This window comes from Fringilla coelebs (genome assembly GCF_963513975.1).
Source record: "Fringilla coelebs genome assembly, chromosome: Z".
NCBI classification, from domain to species: domain Eukaryota; kingdom Metazoa; phylum Chordata; class Aves; order Passeriformes; family Fringillidae; genus Fringilla; species Fringilla coelebs.
Window position 1 is genome coordinate 9483239 of NC_140031.1, and position 17004 is coordinate 9500242.

Sequence of the window (17004 nt, forward strand, 5' to 3'; positions counted from 1 at the left end):
GAAAGTGGGTGAGGTGGAGCCTTGGGATCAGCTTGTAGGACTGCGTCTCTGGGTTTAAGGAGTCCTGATCAACTCTGGTGTTACAGACACAGAGAGAGGGGCTGCTGCTAAGAAATTGATCCCTTCCCAAGTTCATCCTTTTTGAAGGCAATTTGATATGTTGGACTCTTTTACTTGCTTGCTTTCTTTTTGAAAGCGTCTGCCTCGGCAGGAGGTAGGTAAAGGAAGCAGCTGTTGCCTCTGGAGTTAATTGGGGTTCCCCAAGCCTAGTTGCTGCGCTTTTCTGCTTGACTCCTTCACAGTTTGTAGCACTGAAGCATTTTATTTTTAAGGGAGCTGCTACACTCTCCCTCCCTACAGGAAACAGAATATAAAAAAAGAAAAGGGGAGGAAAAAAAAAAAAAAAACTTGGCAAGGAGCCAAGCCCAGTGACTGAAGTAAGAAGTAGGGAACTTGGAGTAAGAGTAGTTGCCGGGACATTGTATGTCAGAGCGAGTCAGCGGCGGATTTTAAGGGTGTCGGAGAGGACACGCGATGCCCATCTCACAGCGCAGATAAGGTTTGCGTCCTTAGGTGAATGTCCTGGCGCTGCGACTGCGAGCGAAGCCGCCGGTCTTGGGAGGGGATAAAGCTGCGTGTAAATGAGAAGAGAGGAGTGCACCGGAGTGCTATGGAGGGCAGCAACTTTGTTGCTGTGACTTTTACAAGCCTTCAAGGGTAAGATTTAACGCTTTCCTTCCGCTCTCTTGTTTTTCCTGCCAGTTTCGGGGTGGTGCGGGGAACAGAAACTTGTGGGTTTTTTTCCAGACCCAAGAGTTTTGCGGAGCTTAATCAAAGCGCTCGGGGTTGAGCTTTTCCTACGGGCGAGCTGAGAGACGTCTGGGTGGAGTGAGCTGGGCTGTGCATGATTCCAAGCAGCAGCAGCAGCAGGAGGAGCAGCAGCAGCCGCCCGGGGAAGCTGCTATTGTTTGTTTCGGAGGGATCAGACTGCCTTTCTCTTTGGGAACCCGCTCCGCCACAGCTGTTGATCCGTAACTTGAGCATCGTCGCAACTAACTTACCCAGAGGAGCTGAATGCAGGTTTTTTGACTGCTGTCCTGGTGTCAGTTTAAAGAGTGTTTTAATGAAGACAGATGGAGGATGCTGGATCATTACTTTAAGACGTAGCAGATAACAGACTGAGCCTGTTTCCCAGCAATTACAGCTAATTGCATTGGCACATTGGAGTGTAGGGGTGGGAACGCAGAGTTTCATGGGTTTCTGTATATATAGTTTGGAACAGCACCAGAAAATAGCTGTAGGGCTGGCTCACCTCATCCACGATACCTCTGCAGGTGTGGAAAAAGCAGGGAGGTTTCAGGGATACTGTCAAACACTTGACACCGAGTCGGTAGATTTAAACCAGAGGCTACACTACTTTTGTAAACCCTGATGGCAGGAGTGACCACTCACAGTGCCTTAAACTTATTCCAGGTTTTAATTGTGTTTCAATCCTGAAAAAGAGTAGTTTTTGGATTCAAAACACACATTTTGGTTGTCCACTCTGCAGCTCACCTGTGTTTGCAAAGCAGGGAGTGGTACAACACATGCTATTCCCTGTTTTGCTCTTGAGGTATTCAAACACAAGAGGATGTAAGGAGGGGTGGAGAAATGCAAATAGTAATGTAGTTCAGTGCTGAAAGATGATTAATACTAATTACTTCTAATGGCTGAAATTTTTGCGTCTGCTTTTGGTGAGGAAAAGCAAATGCATTGTTCTCTAAGGAACCAAAATTTGACAAATTTGACTGAAACAGTTAGTGCATCTTCAGTTCAAAGGGGCCCCTTGGCAAACAGGCCTTTGTGTGGCACATGGGAAGGTCAGTTTGTGCCAGCTGTGCCAGGCCTTAGTGCTGCTCTAACCAGAGCCTTGGCAAACACTGCACTGTGATGCCCTCCTTTTGCAATACCTGTGAGTGACTGTGACTGCCCAGCTCCAGCATATGACATGTGGCAACAAGACCATGGATAAAACAGGGAGGTTGAGGACCTGATGTATTTAAATCCTTAGTATTTTCTCAGATGTGCCTCCACATCCAGTGTAAATGATACATGTTCAAATTTAGGCACTGAGATCTCATATTTAACATCATTACTCCACCAAGAGCAACAAGTGGAGAAAAGAAGTTTTCAACCTTTTTTGTCATGATGCTCACTGCCTGGGACCTATTTTCTCCTATGTTGAGTTATTGATTGGAAATTTAGTACTTTAGCATGAAAAAATGATAGAATTCTAAGATCAGTGGGTATTTATGATCATTGCATCATCTAAACAGAAATTTAAAAAACCCCAAACTTTTGTGCAAAAACTGACCTGACCTGAAAAGGTGAGTGGAGGCATGATACGCTTTCTGAATTTGTACCTGCACAGGGTTGTTGAAAGTTTTTTGTGGGTATACACACCACAGGATATTTGGTGGCAAAACTGACTGGAGAAATCTTGTTCTTCTGGCTAATTCTCCTCATTTCTGGGGGCTTGCTTCTCGTACTTCAGCTCTACTCACTGCCCCCTCAGATCTGATATGACCACTGCTTGGGCAGGAATTTCAGTCTGTACTGAACTACACCCCATGATCTGGATTAAAATAACCCTTCCAAAAATTATTGTATTTAACATGGATCATTTCACAGAGTCTGGGAATGAAGTGATAGGAACAGAGGCACCAAGTATATTCTAATTCATATTTATCATTGGATCTGATGTATCATATAGCTTTGTCCAGAGAAACAGGGCCAAGAAAAGAGACATGTTTTCCATCCACAACATCTGCTCTGCATTCATCCAGCTTGTGCCATGCCTTTTATCATTTTGCCACTCAAGGATACAGCGGTGGGAAATGCCTCCCTCCTCCTCCAGTCTGCAGTACAGCCCTCAGTGAACCTTTGCCAGGCCCACAGGTGGTAGCTCATTGCAATTTACCCCTCATGCAGGAGGAGTTTTGCAGTTGTGTCCTCAAGCCAAATCACTGAATTGTGGAATGGTTTGGGTTGGAAGGGACCTTCAATATCATCCTGTTCCAGCTCCCATGCCATGGGCAGGAACACCTTTCACTAGTCCAGGTTGCTCAGAGCCCCATCCAGCCTGGCCTTGAGCATTTCCAGGGATGGGGTGCCCACAGCTTCTCTGGGCATCCTGTGCCAGGGCCTCATCACCCTCCCAGTAAAGAATTTCTTCCTAATATCTAATATAAGCCTACTCTCTTTCAGTTGGAAGCCATTCACCCTGGTCCTGACATTACATGCCTTGCTGAAAGTTCCTCTCAAGCTCTCTTGTAGCCTAAGTTTTGAAATTTGCTCTAAGATCCCACCAAAGCCTTCCCTTCTCCAGGCTAAACAAACCCTCCCCCCTCTCTCAGCCTGTCTCCACAGCCAAGGTGCTCCATCCCTCTGATCACTCTCAGTGCCCTCCTCTGGGCTGACTCCAGCAGGTCCCTGTCCCTCCCGTGCTGGCAGCCCAGCTCTGGATGCAGTGCTCCAGGTGGGTCTCAGCAGAGCAGAGCAGAGGGGCAGAATCCCCTCCCTGCCCTGCTGCCCACGGGGCTCTGGATGCAGCCCAGGACACGTTTGGCTCTCTGGGCTGTGAGTGCACACAGCCAGCTCATGTTGAGTTCCTCATCCAGCAGCTCCCTCAAGCCCTTCTCCTCTGATCTGCTTTCAAACCATTCAATCCCAAACTCAGTCTGTGCTTGGGATTACCTTGACCCACCTCGCTTCTACCTCTCGTAAATGAGGCAGAATTTGGTTTGTGAGAAAACATCACTTCCCTATTCAAGACCTGTCAAAGCAGCCTCTCATTGTGGCTATTGAAACACCCAGTTTGATAAACTGTCAGCAGCCATAAAGCAGGTGGATTGTCGATGTGTGGATTGTCACACATTGCAGATGTGCGTGTGAGCAGCAGAAAGTTTGTAGAGCCCCGTAGGTACAACAGTTTTCTGTGGTGAGAGGGGATAATTTATTTGTACCTTGAACCCCCAGTTCCCTGTAAGAATTGGGAATTTGAACTTTAAATAATTTCTGCTATAGGGCCTGAAAACATGGGGAAGCAGCACGTGTCCTGCTAAGCTGAGGGGACCTGCATGAGTGCTCAAATATTCTGAGCCCCAGTTGATTACTGACAATGCAGTGTACCTGGGGTAAATAGAAATGAAGAAAATCCAAAAATAATCAAATGGAAAATGGAACAACAAAGAGTCCAGAAGGGCTGACACAGACTTTGGAAAGCAACTAGAGGAAACTGAAGCAGCACTTCACTTTGTCTGACCATAGCTGGTGCCAGGGAAAATTAATAAAAACATGAAATTGCCTTTTTCCTGACTGTAGAATGTTTTTTGTGTGTTTATGGGTCTTTAATTAATTCAGGAAAAGGAGGCTGTGAAATTGTCCTACTAAAATCTGAGAAGTACTTAATGGCACACAACAAAAGAAATATGAGATAATCTTTTTTCCCTGATAATTTAAATTTTTTTTTCCCTAGAAAGCATAAAGAGAAATGAAAACTGTAATTAAAAATAGATGTGAGTGATAGGAGGCTGATGACCCATCATTGCAAGTTTGGAATGGAAACTGAATCTCAGATTTGAAAAATAGGAAAATAAAGAAAACTGAACGGGGGCATGAATTTTGATTAAGTATGAAATCTGTGGGGGAAAAAAATACCCTGAAGGATGTTGTTGATAAATACAAGCGCAAAGATGTTGGACCATGCAGGTAGAATTAAGAGTCTAAAATAACTCAAGAAAAAAAACCTGGGGCTGAAAGGCAGGAAGAGCCAAGGTCAGCCAAGAGAGCACATCTGTCTGCACACGCTGTGATAAGTGAGACCAACGGGAGCAGTACCTGTTGCTCCACCAGAGAGGACAACTTCACCATTACTTGCTTGTGTTTCTTTTCACACTGGCAGCCGGTGGTCAATGAACTCTCAGACTGAAAACAGACACCTGGAAGTGTGACAGTGTGCTGTCACAGAGGGGGTGTGAGCAGGCAGCCTTGCACACAAGCTACAGCCTTCATGAGAGTGGCTTTCCTCTGTAAAGAAGTACGGGGATTAGATGTGTGAGTCAATAACAAAGCAGTATAGGAAGATATTTGCAATATTATGAAAATAAAGGGTACACCTCAATGCAATAGGGGTGTGTCCAGCCCTCAATGCCATAATCTGTGTGCCCATTGAATACTGACACATTTTCAAATGGCATTGTGGTTTGGGCAAGTCAGGAACTGAGTTTTGCCTAGAGGATCAGGTCAGCTTGGGAAGGATTCATACATAACTCCTGGGGTTTAACTGAGTGAGCAGGTCTGCCAAGTCTGTGTGGTGGCAATGACATATTGGAGAGGTAATTGGTGAAAATGGATGTGGCAAAGTTATCTCCCACGTCTGCCCTAAAAGGCAAAGTTTTGTGGGAATTGAAAGCCTATAAGGGTATTTGTGCTGCCATGATGGTAATTTAAATTTACTGCTGAATGAAGACATTCAATGCATGCAATCCTGATTTAATGCACTGAGAAGCTGTGGGAACTACATGCTTTCCATATCAAAACACTGTATTGTTTCAGTCTTCTTGTCATGCTGCAGTCCCACCAGAAACCAGGGTTCAAAGAATCACAGTAATTAACAAAAGCCATGTGTCAGAGCTGAAGGAAGTTTCAGGTTTTTGTTTGGAAGATGTGAAAGTCTATTGTTTGTTTCATGTTATTACTGATAAAAGAAAGCTTATAACCACCTTCGCTTCTCTGCTCCCCAAAAAATGAAAACATCCTTTTTTCACCCTCTTCTGAAATTATATGCCTTGTCAATTGAGTACACGGATGGGAGAGGTTTGGTAGCTGAGAATTGTTTTTCTAAAAAGTTTGGAAAATACATGAAGATCCAGGGTTCATATGGGTCACGTAATCATCAATATGACGATTATAACCAGTTAACCTTTTGCATATTTGTGCTGACAGTGAGGAGTGACTTTTGTTTTTCTGAAATGTTCTGCAAATACAGCAACATCCAGAGTTCATATGGATCATGTAATCATCAATATTTTGATTACAGCCATCCTTGTGCTGCCAGGATTGACCAGATCAGTGATTATCAGATCTGTGACTCCTGGTGCTTTAGGAAATCTGAGGTCTTTACCTCTATGTGTGTGGGGAGTGTCTCACTCTTCCCACCCTCTTATGGGGAACTCTCTGTCCTTGCTAGTAGGGTTTTGTAAGACATAATTGTGATTCTAAAACGCAGAAGAAATATGTTGAAAGTGATAGACTGAGGTCAGGGATGGAAAGTAAGTTCGGCCAGCAGGGTCAAGAAAGCTTTAGGTTGTGACATTGCATGTTTTAACTTTAAGTGGTTTGGCTTCACGGGCAGAGAAGTTCTAGGGACACGTGGTACCAAAGCATTTGTCATGATGAGCAGAAACAATTGGAAGAGTGAATAGAGAAAGGATATCTTCCAAGTAGAGTGGGCACAATGAGGCTCCCAAACCCCTCACCGAATTCACATTCATGCAACTGCAGCTGCTAAATATAGCTTTGCTGGAGCATCTGGAGCACAAGTTTGACATATGTAAGGATTGTACAGTTTTCCTTAAAGTTTACCTTTTTTTTTCTGCAAACACATGAAGTCCAAGCTCTCACTGGTGGTGTTGTATCCGGCTTGCATTTGGGCAGTGCATAGGCTGTGTTTGCATGTGTGTGCTGCCAAAATATGACATATTTGCTATTCCTGTCTCTTTAGGCACCCTTGCTCTGCACAGACAGCATAGGAAAAATTGAAAAACTACATTCTGTTACCCCGAAAACTTGTTCTAGATAGACTGTGACTCTCTCAAGTGTCTTAGCTTGCCTCACTGACCACTTAAGCAACTGCTAGTGTTCCTGTTGATTCAGGCTCCTGGTCACAGAGCAATGCCAGATTTTCTCATGTTCACAGATCCTCTAGGTTGTCAGCACCAGCATCACCTTCAAATCCTTCAAATAAACTTGTTTGTTGATTGGGGCACTGAAAATTTCACCACCAGACAGTTTTGATGTGATTTTTTTAAGGCTCTATTCCTATGCCTATCAGGATTTATTCAAGGCCTTAAATGCATTTCTGGTGCCTGGCCTTAGCTTCTGTGCCAGGGAATTTGCAGCCAGTGGAGGAGAAATTTTATTCTAGTCTGCCCCAAACATGCAGGATGACCAGCAATGGGCAACAGTGTGAGCCAGCATGTGTTGAGCAGCAGCAGATTTACAGGAAACCAGTGCTTCCTGCTGCTTCCTCCTCTTCAAGGAGGCTGGTCTTGCTCTGGGTAGACACTCAGTTCCTCAGTGCCTAAAGTACAAGCTCTGGGTGTATTTCTCATTTTCATATAGCACCAATGTAGTGGGAATGTCCTTTTCAGTCTCTCCTCCACCAGCCCCTTCTTTGTGCCATGTCAGATGATGAATTGACCAGCCTTTCCCAGGTAAGGTAGCCCCCTGATGCAACCTGAAAACTTAAGATTGTTTTGTATTTTAATGCATTCTAGATGATAAACTGTGGCTGCTGGCCGCAGTGCTTAGGAATTTGTTTCTCCCACTGATTTGGCATAGAATGACATATACGTGCTGCTCTATGTGTTGTGAATTGCCTTCTCTTTTCTCTTGCAGAAGTTCCATGGAGTTGGACTAAAATAAAGTTTTGGGATGTCTCTATTTGGATTAAAATTTGGAAAGAAGAAATTGAAAGGTGAGTGTGGTCTGGTAATGCCATTGTCATGGGAGCAAATGAATGTAAATACAGCACACGTGCAAGTCCCTGAGCTCCTGTTTGGGAGCATGTCTGGCCCAGGGTCTGGCAGATACACTTTCTTTCCTTTTCCTGCACTTCATACTGCCTTGGAGGAGTGCTCAGACTGGGTGCCAGTGAATGGGGGCACAACTGCAACAGGACCAGCTACAGTTTGTGCACTGTCGTGACACATGACTGCCATGGGGAAGTTGGGTTTTGGTGGTTTTTCTTACAGGAATCCTTTGCGGGAGTGGGTGGATGAGCCATGCACATTGCAAAGGTCCAATGTAGTCTTTGGGTGATGAAATGTACTGGTGCATCTCAAATTCTGTGTCCAACTTTGAGCCACTCACAAGAAAGACTTGAGGTGCTGGAGTGTGTCCAGAGAAGGGAAAATGAGCTGGTGAAGGGTCTAGAGCACAAGTCTTATATCAGTCTTAGATCAGCTGAGGGAGTTGGGGAGAGTTTAACTTTGAGAAAAGGAGGGTCAGAGGAGACCTTATGGTTTTCTAAAAGTACCTGAAAGGAAGCTGTAGTTAGGTGGGGGTCAGTCACTTCTCCCAGGTAACAAGCAACAGGACAAGAAGAAATAGCCTCAATACTTTAGGGGAAGTTTAGATTAGATATTAGGAAAAATTTCTTCACAGTAAGAGTTGTGTTGTTATAGGAACAGTCTGCCCATGGCAATGGTGGAATCACCATCTCTGCTTTTAACAGTTGTGTAGATGTGGCATTTAAGGACATGGTTTTGTGATGAAGTTGGCAGTGCTGGGTAAACAGTTGGATTTGCTGATCTTGGAGGTCTTTTCCAATCTAAACAATTGTATGATTCTATTTTATGATGGCAATGTCCCAGATATTCCCTCCAATCAGAAACAGGAAGAGTGAGTTAGATACATGCACCCTGAGAGCACACCCGTGTTTGTACCCTGAGAGACCCAGTCTCTGGTCAGGGATCCAGGTCTGCAGACATGGCGAAGAAGGAAAGTCTCTAGCCTTTCCTTTCAGGGTGTTCCTCTGTATTTGGAATGTAAATTGTGGATTTGTAATGTGGAATTACTGCCCTACTTGTATTTTGACAAGAAATTCTTTTCCAACCTCTCGGAGCTCAGAGACTGAACAGCTTTTTCCCAGGGGTTTATTTTTGCAATTGTGCTGCTATTTCCCCTTCCTGGACCAGGGCAGACTGTGAGCCCTGGTGTTAAGACAGGGGCATCCGTTTGCTTCTCTGACAGTCCCAGGAGAGGAGGTGGTGATTGCTCCCAGGGAAGGATCTCTGCCAGCCCCAGATGTTTTTTACCCATCTTGGCTTTGCAGATGAGGCAGCGCAGGTTTATCTGTGAGCCACTGTCCACTCAGGGCACCCCCACTTATAAGGCAGTAGCTGTTCAGATTATCAAATAGATTCTGTTGCTATATTAGGAAAGTGTTGTGTTTTGCCTGGGCCCAGGCCTGGATTTTAGCAGAAAAGGGTTCAGCCCCCCCTATGTTTAAACAAATATTTGAGAAACTTGGATCTTCCTAGATATAAACCCTATATTTTATTGGGAAGAATAATCTCTTTTCACATCCAATCATCAGTTCAAAACCAATGGAGGCAAACTGGAAAAAGTTCAGAGGATAAAGGAAGCAGAGGTGATCAGGGAATGAGGAGCTTCCATAACAGGAAGCTGAGAGTGTTTTCTCCTCCTCTTGTGTTTTTAATTATTTTGCCTTGCAGCCCCAAAGCTATGATTGCTCCTTGCAAACATTTAACCAGACGTGTTAACTAGAATGTTAACTAGAATGACAGTGTTGAAGTGCTATTTTAATCCAAGAGTTTATAAGTCTTTGTGTTTGTAGAAAGGACTGTGCTGCCTGAGAGCAGGCAAGGCCCTCCCACAGGGAACATCCCATGTGCTCACCTTGAAAGGGCAGTACTGCTTATGGAAAGACCAAATTTCTGTTCCAAAAACAAAGCTAGATGACGTTTAACCTTGCTGAAGAGCCATGCTCATGATATGACTTTAATTGGAGGGAATGTTTTACCTCAGGCATCAGCTGCTGGAGCTGGGATAAGGATTTCTCCCATGAGACCCAGCATATCTCCCCAGCAAGGCATGGTTTCCACATGAGCTGAGGTGCAGGTGAAATATGATAGGCTTAGTTTAAGAGGACAGGTTACATGGTCTTAAGTTTCTTGGAGATAAGGGTTGGCTTTTTATAGTCTCAAGTTCTTTATAGAAGTTTATCAGGAGTGTAACTAAACGCAGCTCATGTTGACACACAAAGATGCCTGGAGGAGACCAGTTGCTGGATAATGTTGGTGAAGCTGTTCCAGCTGAAGCAGGGAAGTACACCTCTTAGATAAGCAGCAGAGGTGTTTCTATGGAAATTCTGAGATCTTTTACACTGAGGTTTAACCTACCGTGAAGATGGGTGGAACAGAGAGGAAGGGGGGCACTTCTAGTCCATCAAATGTGTGGAAGGTTGGAGATGGCTGATTGTTGGAATCTGAAATGCAAGGAATTCTTAGAACTTTGGGCCTGTAAGCTAAAGCTCGGAATTAAACACAGGAGTTGATCTGAGACCTTGGAAGAGGCTTCTGAACTTGAGTACTAGAAGCGAGAATGTGGATTTATAGTTTAAAGCAGAGACACGTTAAGAAGAAGAAAGTTTTGAGTTTAAGATGTAGGGGAAAAAAAGTACTTACAAATGTAAACATGAAGTTTAGATTGTAGTACTGTAGGTTTGTGTATCATAACATGGTTGGCTAAGAAATTGGTAGTAAAATTGGCTTATCTTACAGTGTAAGATTGGCTCACACTGTAGCGTTAGTCCATAAGACGAAAATATTTAAGGATTGAGTCAAAAACATAAATATCCTTGTTGGTTGTGTTTATTGGTCAAGAAATCCTTAAAAGGTTTTGTAACGAGGAGTTTTGTGGCCTTCTGAACCATGTAGTAAAGATGTGAGCTGAACTCACCCTTCCTGTCTATGTAGAAGACAAAAAAAAAATAAAAAATCACACAATCAAAACAAACTCAGAGGTCCCATCTCTAACTCATTCAAAATTCCTTAAAAAATCTCCGTAACTGGCACCCTGTGATAGCTGCAGAACATCTCTGTTCACTGGCTTCCTCTCATGGCAGTTTAGTTCAGCATTGGAGTTTCATACTTTGAGGACAGGGATAGGCAGGTACTGTCCATCAAAAAAATGGGAATAGAGAGCAGGGAGAATCCATCACACAGATGGAAGAGCAGTCATATCTGCAGTTTCATCTCCATAAGCCCAGCCTCAGGGCACTGTGAGAGGAGGAAGAAGGTTATAAATCGAGCTGGGGCTTTTGGAAAGCTCCCCTGGGTTTTCCCTCTTGCCACTCACCAAGGCTGCTGGGCTTGGAGCAGTCAGGCTCTGGGCAGAGCTTGGCAGCTCCTGAGGAGGTCAGCCCATGACTGGCACTGTGGGACATGTGCTCAGCTGCCTTCTGGGATCCCCATTCCGAGCCAATAGGAAGTGTCTCACCACAATAGACATTGAGTATGAAAAATGCATTTATTTTTGCATAATTTCCCATGAGGGAAATAACTGTGAATTGAAAAACTTCTCAAAGTCAGCTTTGGAGCTGTATTTATTTTTATGATTTTTTGCATCACTTCCTATCGCTGTGCATTGCTGTTATTAACAACATGTGCAATTGTGTTAAGCTGTGGTATTTACCAGCACGTCTAAGAGATACTGTTTTCTAGTAAAGGAAATTATATGTGCCAACCAGTCACTGTCAGACTAGTTTTCAAAATAAAAACAAAAGACAAAAAAAGCTGCTTTTTTTTTGGCATGCTAATATTAGTCAAAATATTGTGAACTATTATCAGAAATAAAACCAGGACACAGAGAGATATAAAATTCTAAACCAACTGTGGAGGGGAAAAAATCAGTTTTTCAAAATGAGGAAAAGACAATTTATACTGCTAATATATTTGAAAAATGTATATTTCATTCTGAAGTGGACTGAAACAAATATGAAAAGGCATCAATGCTTCTTGAGAATTAATTTGCTGCCAGGCATTTTTGAGACATGATGAGTCCCCACCTCTGCCGAGAGCCAGGGCAGGTGGCTGAGATATTGCCAGGAGTAGGAAAGGAAGGAAAACAAGAACTGGTGTAATTGTAGGAGATGGGAAAAGGGAAGAGATGAGTCAACCTATGTCCCTTCCTAGAAAAACCTACATGAGAATATTTTCAGGTTTAAGGTTATCCAACACTTCTTCCACCTATGTCCCAAGAGTGCTATTTGACCATAAATGTTGTACATGCTGTGCAGATCTGGAGCACCCTTTTGGAGCTGTCTTTTCTTCTGTTCTCTTTTCTTATGGTGATAATAGAAAGTGCTGCTTTTAGAAAAGGGCAGGGTCTGCCATTGAACTTCATATTAATATTAAAAATGTACTAGACCTGAGGGAGAGATATTTCCACTTCACCCTCAGGGTTTTTTGCTTCAGACATTTCATCTGCTGTATGATAACGGAGGAGGTCAGTACATCACCAAAGTGGGCCCTCTGTTAGTGATTCCAGTAGCAAAATATTTTGGCTTTCTATACCAGGGATCTATGGAATGTTTTACTTGTGTGACAAATGCCACTATGTGTGGTGTTTGTTTGATGCTTAGCAGGAGGCTGAGCTCAGTACCACTTACCAAAGACACTGTCCATGACCACAAAAGTGTATTTATTGCATTTTATTTCTTCAGGAGGAAGGAGGATTCTTGGCTTTTTGAGGCAAAAAGACATAATAAATATATTTATTTAATAATGGGGCGACAGGAAGGATGAAAGAGGGCTAAACCCATTGATGATGCTGTGCCTGTAAGGTCATGATGTATACTTTTCTTAATTAAATGACTCACACTCAGCACAGTCTACTCCATTTCTGAGATGAAAATGCATGTGATTGCCAGCATAAATCCTCTCCAGCCAGAGAGTCTACACAGAAGAGGGGGCATCTGCACGTTAAAAATGTGTGGGTTTGTAGCATGGAGTCCAGGAGAGCCCCTCCTATGAGTCAATAAAAAACCACATTTGTTTGCCAGGCAGCTGCACACGTTCCTGCTCCAAGCTGGGCTTGGCTCTGACCTCCCTCTCCCCCTTTCCACCCCACTGGTTCCTCAGTGCTGCTGCTGCCCCAGCCACACTCACTGAACCCTGCCAGGCTCTGGCTGCAGTTCAGAGCAGGGATGGGCTTTGGTTTCGTGCTGCAGAGCAGCAGGTGCGCGGCACCGCTCAGGTTACAGCACCAGGGTGGCACTCAGGAAATGAGGGTCTGACAAATGTCTGTGTCCCTGCCTGGCTATGAAATATCGATATTTAACCACTATCACCCTCAGACCTGTCATATGGCTCTTCGCTTCGTCCGTGCATCCTCTGATCCATATGAGATGATGAAGCTTTGGCATAAAGATCCCTGGCTTTGGTTTTGGATGAAGTTCACTTGTTGCAGCTCTGATTCCAGAAAGGCACTGCTGTGTTATGAATGTGAAATTCTGTGGTATCAGTGTTGTAAGAAATAATCCCATTGTCTTTACCCCAGTGACAGGGACTCTACCCAGACACAGCACCTGCAAATAGAGACACTTGTTGCATAGTTATTTCACCTCAAATGATTGCAGAAAGGGGCAATTATTGCTTTAAGGTGCAAGGAGATTTTAGCTATTAGCTTGTATAATTACCTCCTAGTAGAAAAAGATTTTGGTTGCCTAACACAGTATATGATGACTTGCCCTCTCCCATGGAGTTGCCTTTCAGTGGAGACTGTAATTCTCAGGTTCTTTGAGGGGAGGATAGAGGGAATGACTCACCATGGCAATTTTCAGTCTCTTGTCCGCATAGAGGAGCAGTCCAGCAAAGACCAGAAAACAGGGCCAGGACTTGTCTGTCTGTCAGGAGGTGGCTGATCTCCTGGGTGCTGGGTGTGAGGTGGCCACAGCTGAGAGGTGATACCAGAAGTTGGGGCACACAGTGATGATGAGGTGCCCAAAAGTAGGTACAAAACAAAAGTTAGGAGGGAGATGAGATAAGGAGGAGGTAGCAGGAGACGTGTCATGAGATGTGTGACTAGAGGAGGTCTTCTGAGACCTCTTACAACCTGTTGCAGTGGAGACCTGAATTACAGTCCCAGTAGGGTCAGTTCCCTTGGAACCAGAGCAATCTGTTACAGCTTTCACAACTTGGTAATAGCTTTGCTAAGAACCACTCTATAAGGGAAGCTGGGGAGATGAGTCCAGCTCCTGGATGCCATTCTTTGTAGCTGGTCCAGGGCAGAGTTTTTGCTCTTGAGGTCACTTGTTTAAAGGGTGGAGGAGAGATTATTGTTTTCACAGAGTTTGTGCTGTCTCTGTTCTGTTGTCAGGGTTAGTTACGCAGGCACTGCCCTAATTGGTCTGTGTTCATTTCGTGCGTGAAGTATCAGTGCCTGGTTTGTATGGGACTTGGCAAAACCAGGCAGATCTTAACCTCTCATTTCTTGGAGCCACATGACCCAAAATCTACAAAACTTTTCCAATACCCCATTGAAAGCACTTCTCTTGGCATATGCTCCTTAGCATAAACCAGAAACAAATTTCCAGGCTGTCTGACCAGATCTTGAATCTAACCTTTTGCAGGACTTTTCCATGCAGCAGTCCTAAAGTGAAGAAGGCTGGTGGGCTAGCCAGTTACATTTATAGCTGATTTTTTGGCATGGGTTTAATTTTATTAAATACAGATGTTATTCTGAGGTTTAGCTTCTAAAACTGTCTGCCTGAGAAAACAGGCACTTTCCCAGTGACTTGGTCTCAGTGGTTAGACCAAGAACTGGGCACTAAGCCATATTTATGTACGCCGAGTTTCCACTGCTGAATAATTTAAAATAGTTTTCAGTGGCAGTGAAATGATAACTTGGAGCACAAATACCATTCCTTCTTTCCAGTGAATGCAATTTGCAGAAGCAGAACATTTGATTTACTTAGAGATATATTAAAAAGTTTCAAGAAATGAAAAACTTTTCATCTGATATCCGTACAGCTTCACCCTCCCTTTTTCCTCATTGCTTTCAGAATCAACAGGGCATGATAAGACATGCATGCTTGGATCTACAGCCAAAAACCCCTGAGTTGTGGTTTCCAGGCAAAGATGGTGTAATGCTTGACTTTTTAAATTTTTTTGTTTATTGTGATCATCCAGGAGACTTCATTTCTGTCCAGACTGTTCCAGGAACAAATGAGAGTCGTGTGGTCTGCAATGGATGAGAACTGCTGGATTAGGAGGCACAACAGTAGGACCTCACAGTCCTCAGCTGGTAAAAGCCACTGAGGCAGCGTTGCCCTGTGCATGTGGTCACAGTGGTTCTCCCTTGGTGTAGCCAGAGGACAGGAAGTTCTCCTTGCAGATGCTGTTGGATGAGGTTCCCTGTGAAATTTATTGTGGTTTATCTTGATTTAGCCAGAGATATTGGCTGTTACCCAGGAGGAAAAATTAAATTCTCGCCGCTAGGAATTAGCCTCGTATTTTGGCCTTTAGGACACTGCCTCTGAGAGAGATGGATGGCTACGGCAGGCAAAGGCTCCATTCAGTTTTGAACCAGGTTCGCAGCTACCTGGAGCCTTAAGAAAGGGTTATCACAGAAAACCTGCCCTTAGGTGCTGTATGGGAGTGCAGTGCCTTGATTCTCATTTCTGCTCTGTTTCACGTCCCCCTGCCTCATGTTTCTGTGCCATTCAGAGCCATTTGCTGCCATTAATGTTTCTCACATAAAAGCCACTTGGAGAGTGCATCTCTCACTGTTCTGAGAGGCTCCTTTCCCCACTGGGGCACATACACGTGTTAGCTTTCTTCTAAGCACGTTTGGGACTCCTGAGTTCAAATCCAAGTGCCAAGTGCCTCTTCCCTGGCTGCAAAGACCCGGGGGGCAACCTGAGAAAGGGGATGGCTTCTTGCTTCCTCAGTGTGCCCTGGGAAGAGCAAAGGAGCTCAGGGCATGTTCAACTGTTGCCTGCAGCACTTGGATTTCTGCTTCTGCATACAGAACAGAAAGCTATTAAGGACTTCAGAGGCTGCTGTGTGACACCGAGGCTCTTCAAAGCTTTGTCATCTATTCCTATTTACATTAACACCATTTATCTCTTCTGTGGCACTTCTTCCAGGACTAGGCTTGGAGCCCCTGAGGAGGGGATAAGGGTAGCACTTACTGTATGGCAGGAAACAGACAAGTGTTGGGAAGTTCTGTTTTTTACAAAATAGCTTTATCTTTCATCAGCTTTAAGAATACCAGTTGTTCTCAGGAAAATTCCTGAAGAAGCACACAACACAATAGTTGAAGCCCAGCAAGTCTGAACCTCTTGAGCTCTGCTTCTGTTTTCCTCTGGGACACCAGATAAGTGACTGATCTCTTGGTACATTTTCTCCCCATTGTGAAGATAAGAAAAATTTGTCTGAGGAAAGCAGTGAAGGATTAAGCACTTTGAGGGTATTGAATGAAGCCACTGTGGTTGATCTGAATCATCCATTTAGGGCAGATGGCACTGATTTCAAAAAGATTGATACTGTTAGATGTGCCTGAAGAAGGAGAAAGGCACATTTGCCTGCTAACATAGCTTTACTAGTGATTAGAGGACTTGATGAAAATAGCCTACAGACAGAGACCAAAAAAAAAAAAAAAAAAAGTGATCTGTAAAAGGGCTTAAAAATTAGGGATGCTGTGTATTTACAGGGTCATTGAAGGAAAGGGAGGAAGGCTAGCACTTCAATGCATTGAACAGCTTAGATGCTTGCTAATGCAAAAGTGAGCAAACAGGAAGAACTAGATAACTTAACACATCATTTAATACGTGTACACGTGCTGTGATAACTCATGAGGCTGGAATATTAATAGAAAAGAATAAAACTAACTCTGTACGGTTAACAGAAGCTTTCCTTGACTACGTGGTCTGAAATGCAGCTTGAAGAAAGAGATGAGCAAATTGCAGATCTCTTAGTAATGCTACAAGGTAATGAACACAGGCATAGAAAACCAAGAAGGGCAGTCTTTTATGAAAAAAAGAAAAAAAAACTTTTCTGAGAGGCAGGATATGGTGGTAAATGAAGAATTCCATCTCTGCAGAGGCAGAGCTGGAGGAAAGTATAGAGGAACACGACCTACTCAGCTGGCACAGAGTTTTGGTGCAGAGGTGGGTAACTTTCTGGAGAGGAAAGGAGGTTGTTCCAGAAGTGA

At 43.9% G+C, this 17004-nt stretch overlaps 1 protein-coding gene across 1 annotated transcript in view; it reads left to right on the forward strand.

Annotated features, from left to right (window-relative positions):
* Positions 1-600: 600 nt before the first annotated feature.
* The window catches only part of LOC311165575 (phospholipid-transporting ATPase ID-like), a gene marked incomplete at its 3' end in the record, with an annotated part of 48941 nt that continues 32537 nt past the window's right edge, over positions 601-17004 (forward strand). Inside the window, exons 1-2 of the mRNA XM_084225650.1 lie at positions 601-717; positions 7660-7738. Coding sequence (XP_084081776.1) covers positions 7696-7738 — 43 coding nt within the window. The 5' untranslated portion in view covers positions 601-717; positions 7660-7695. The remainder of the gene's footprint in view (positions 718-7659; positions 7739-17004) is intronic.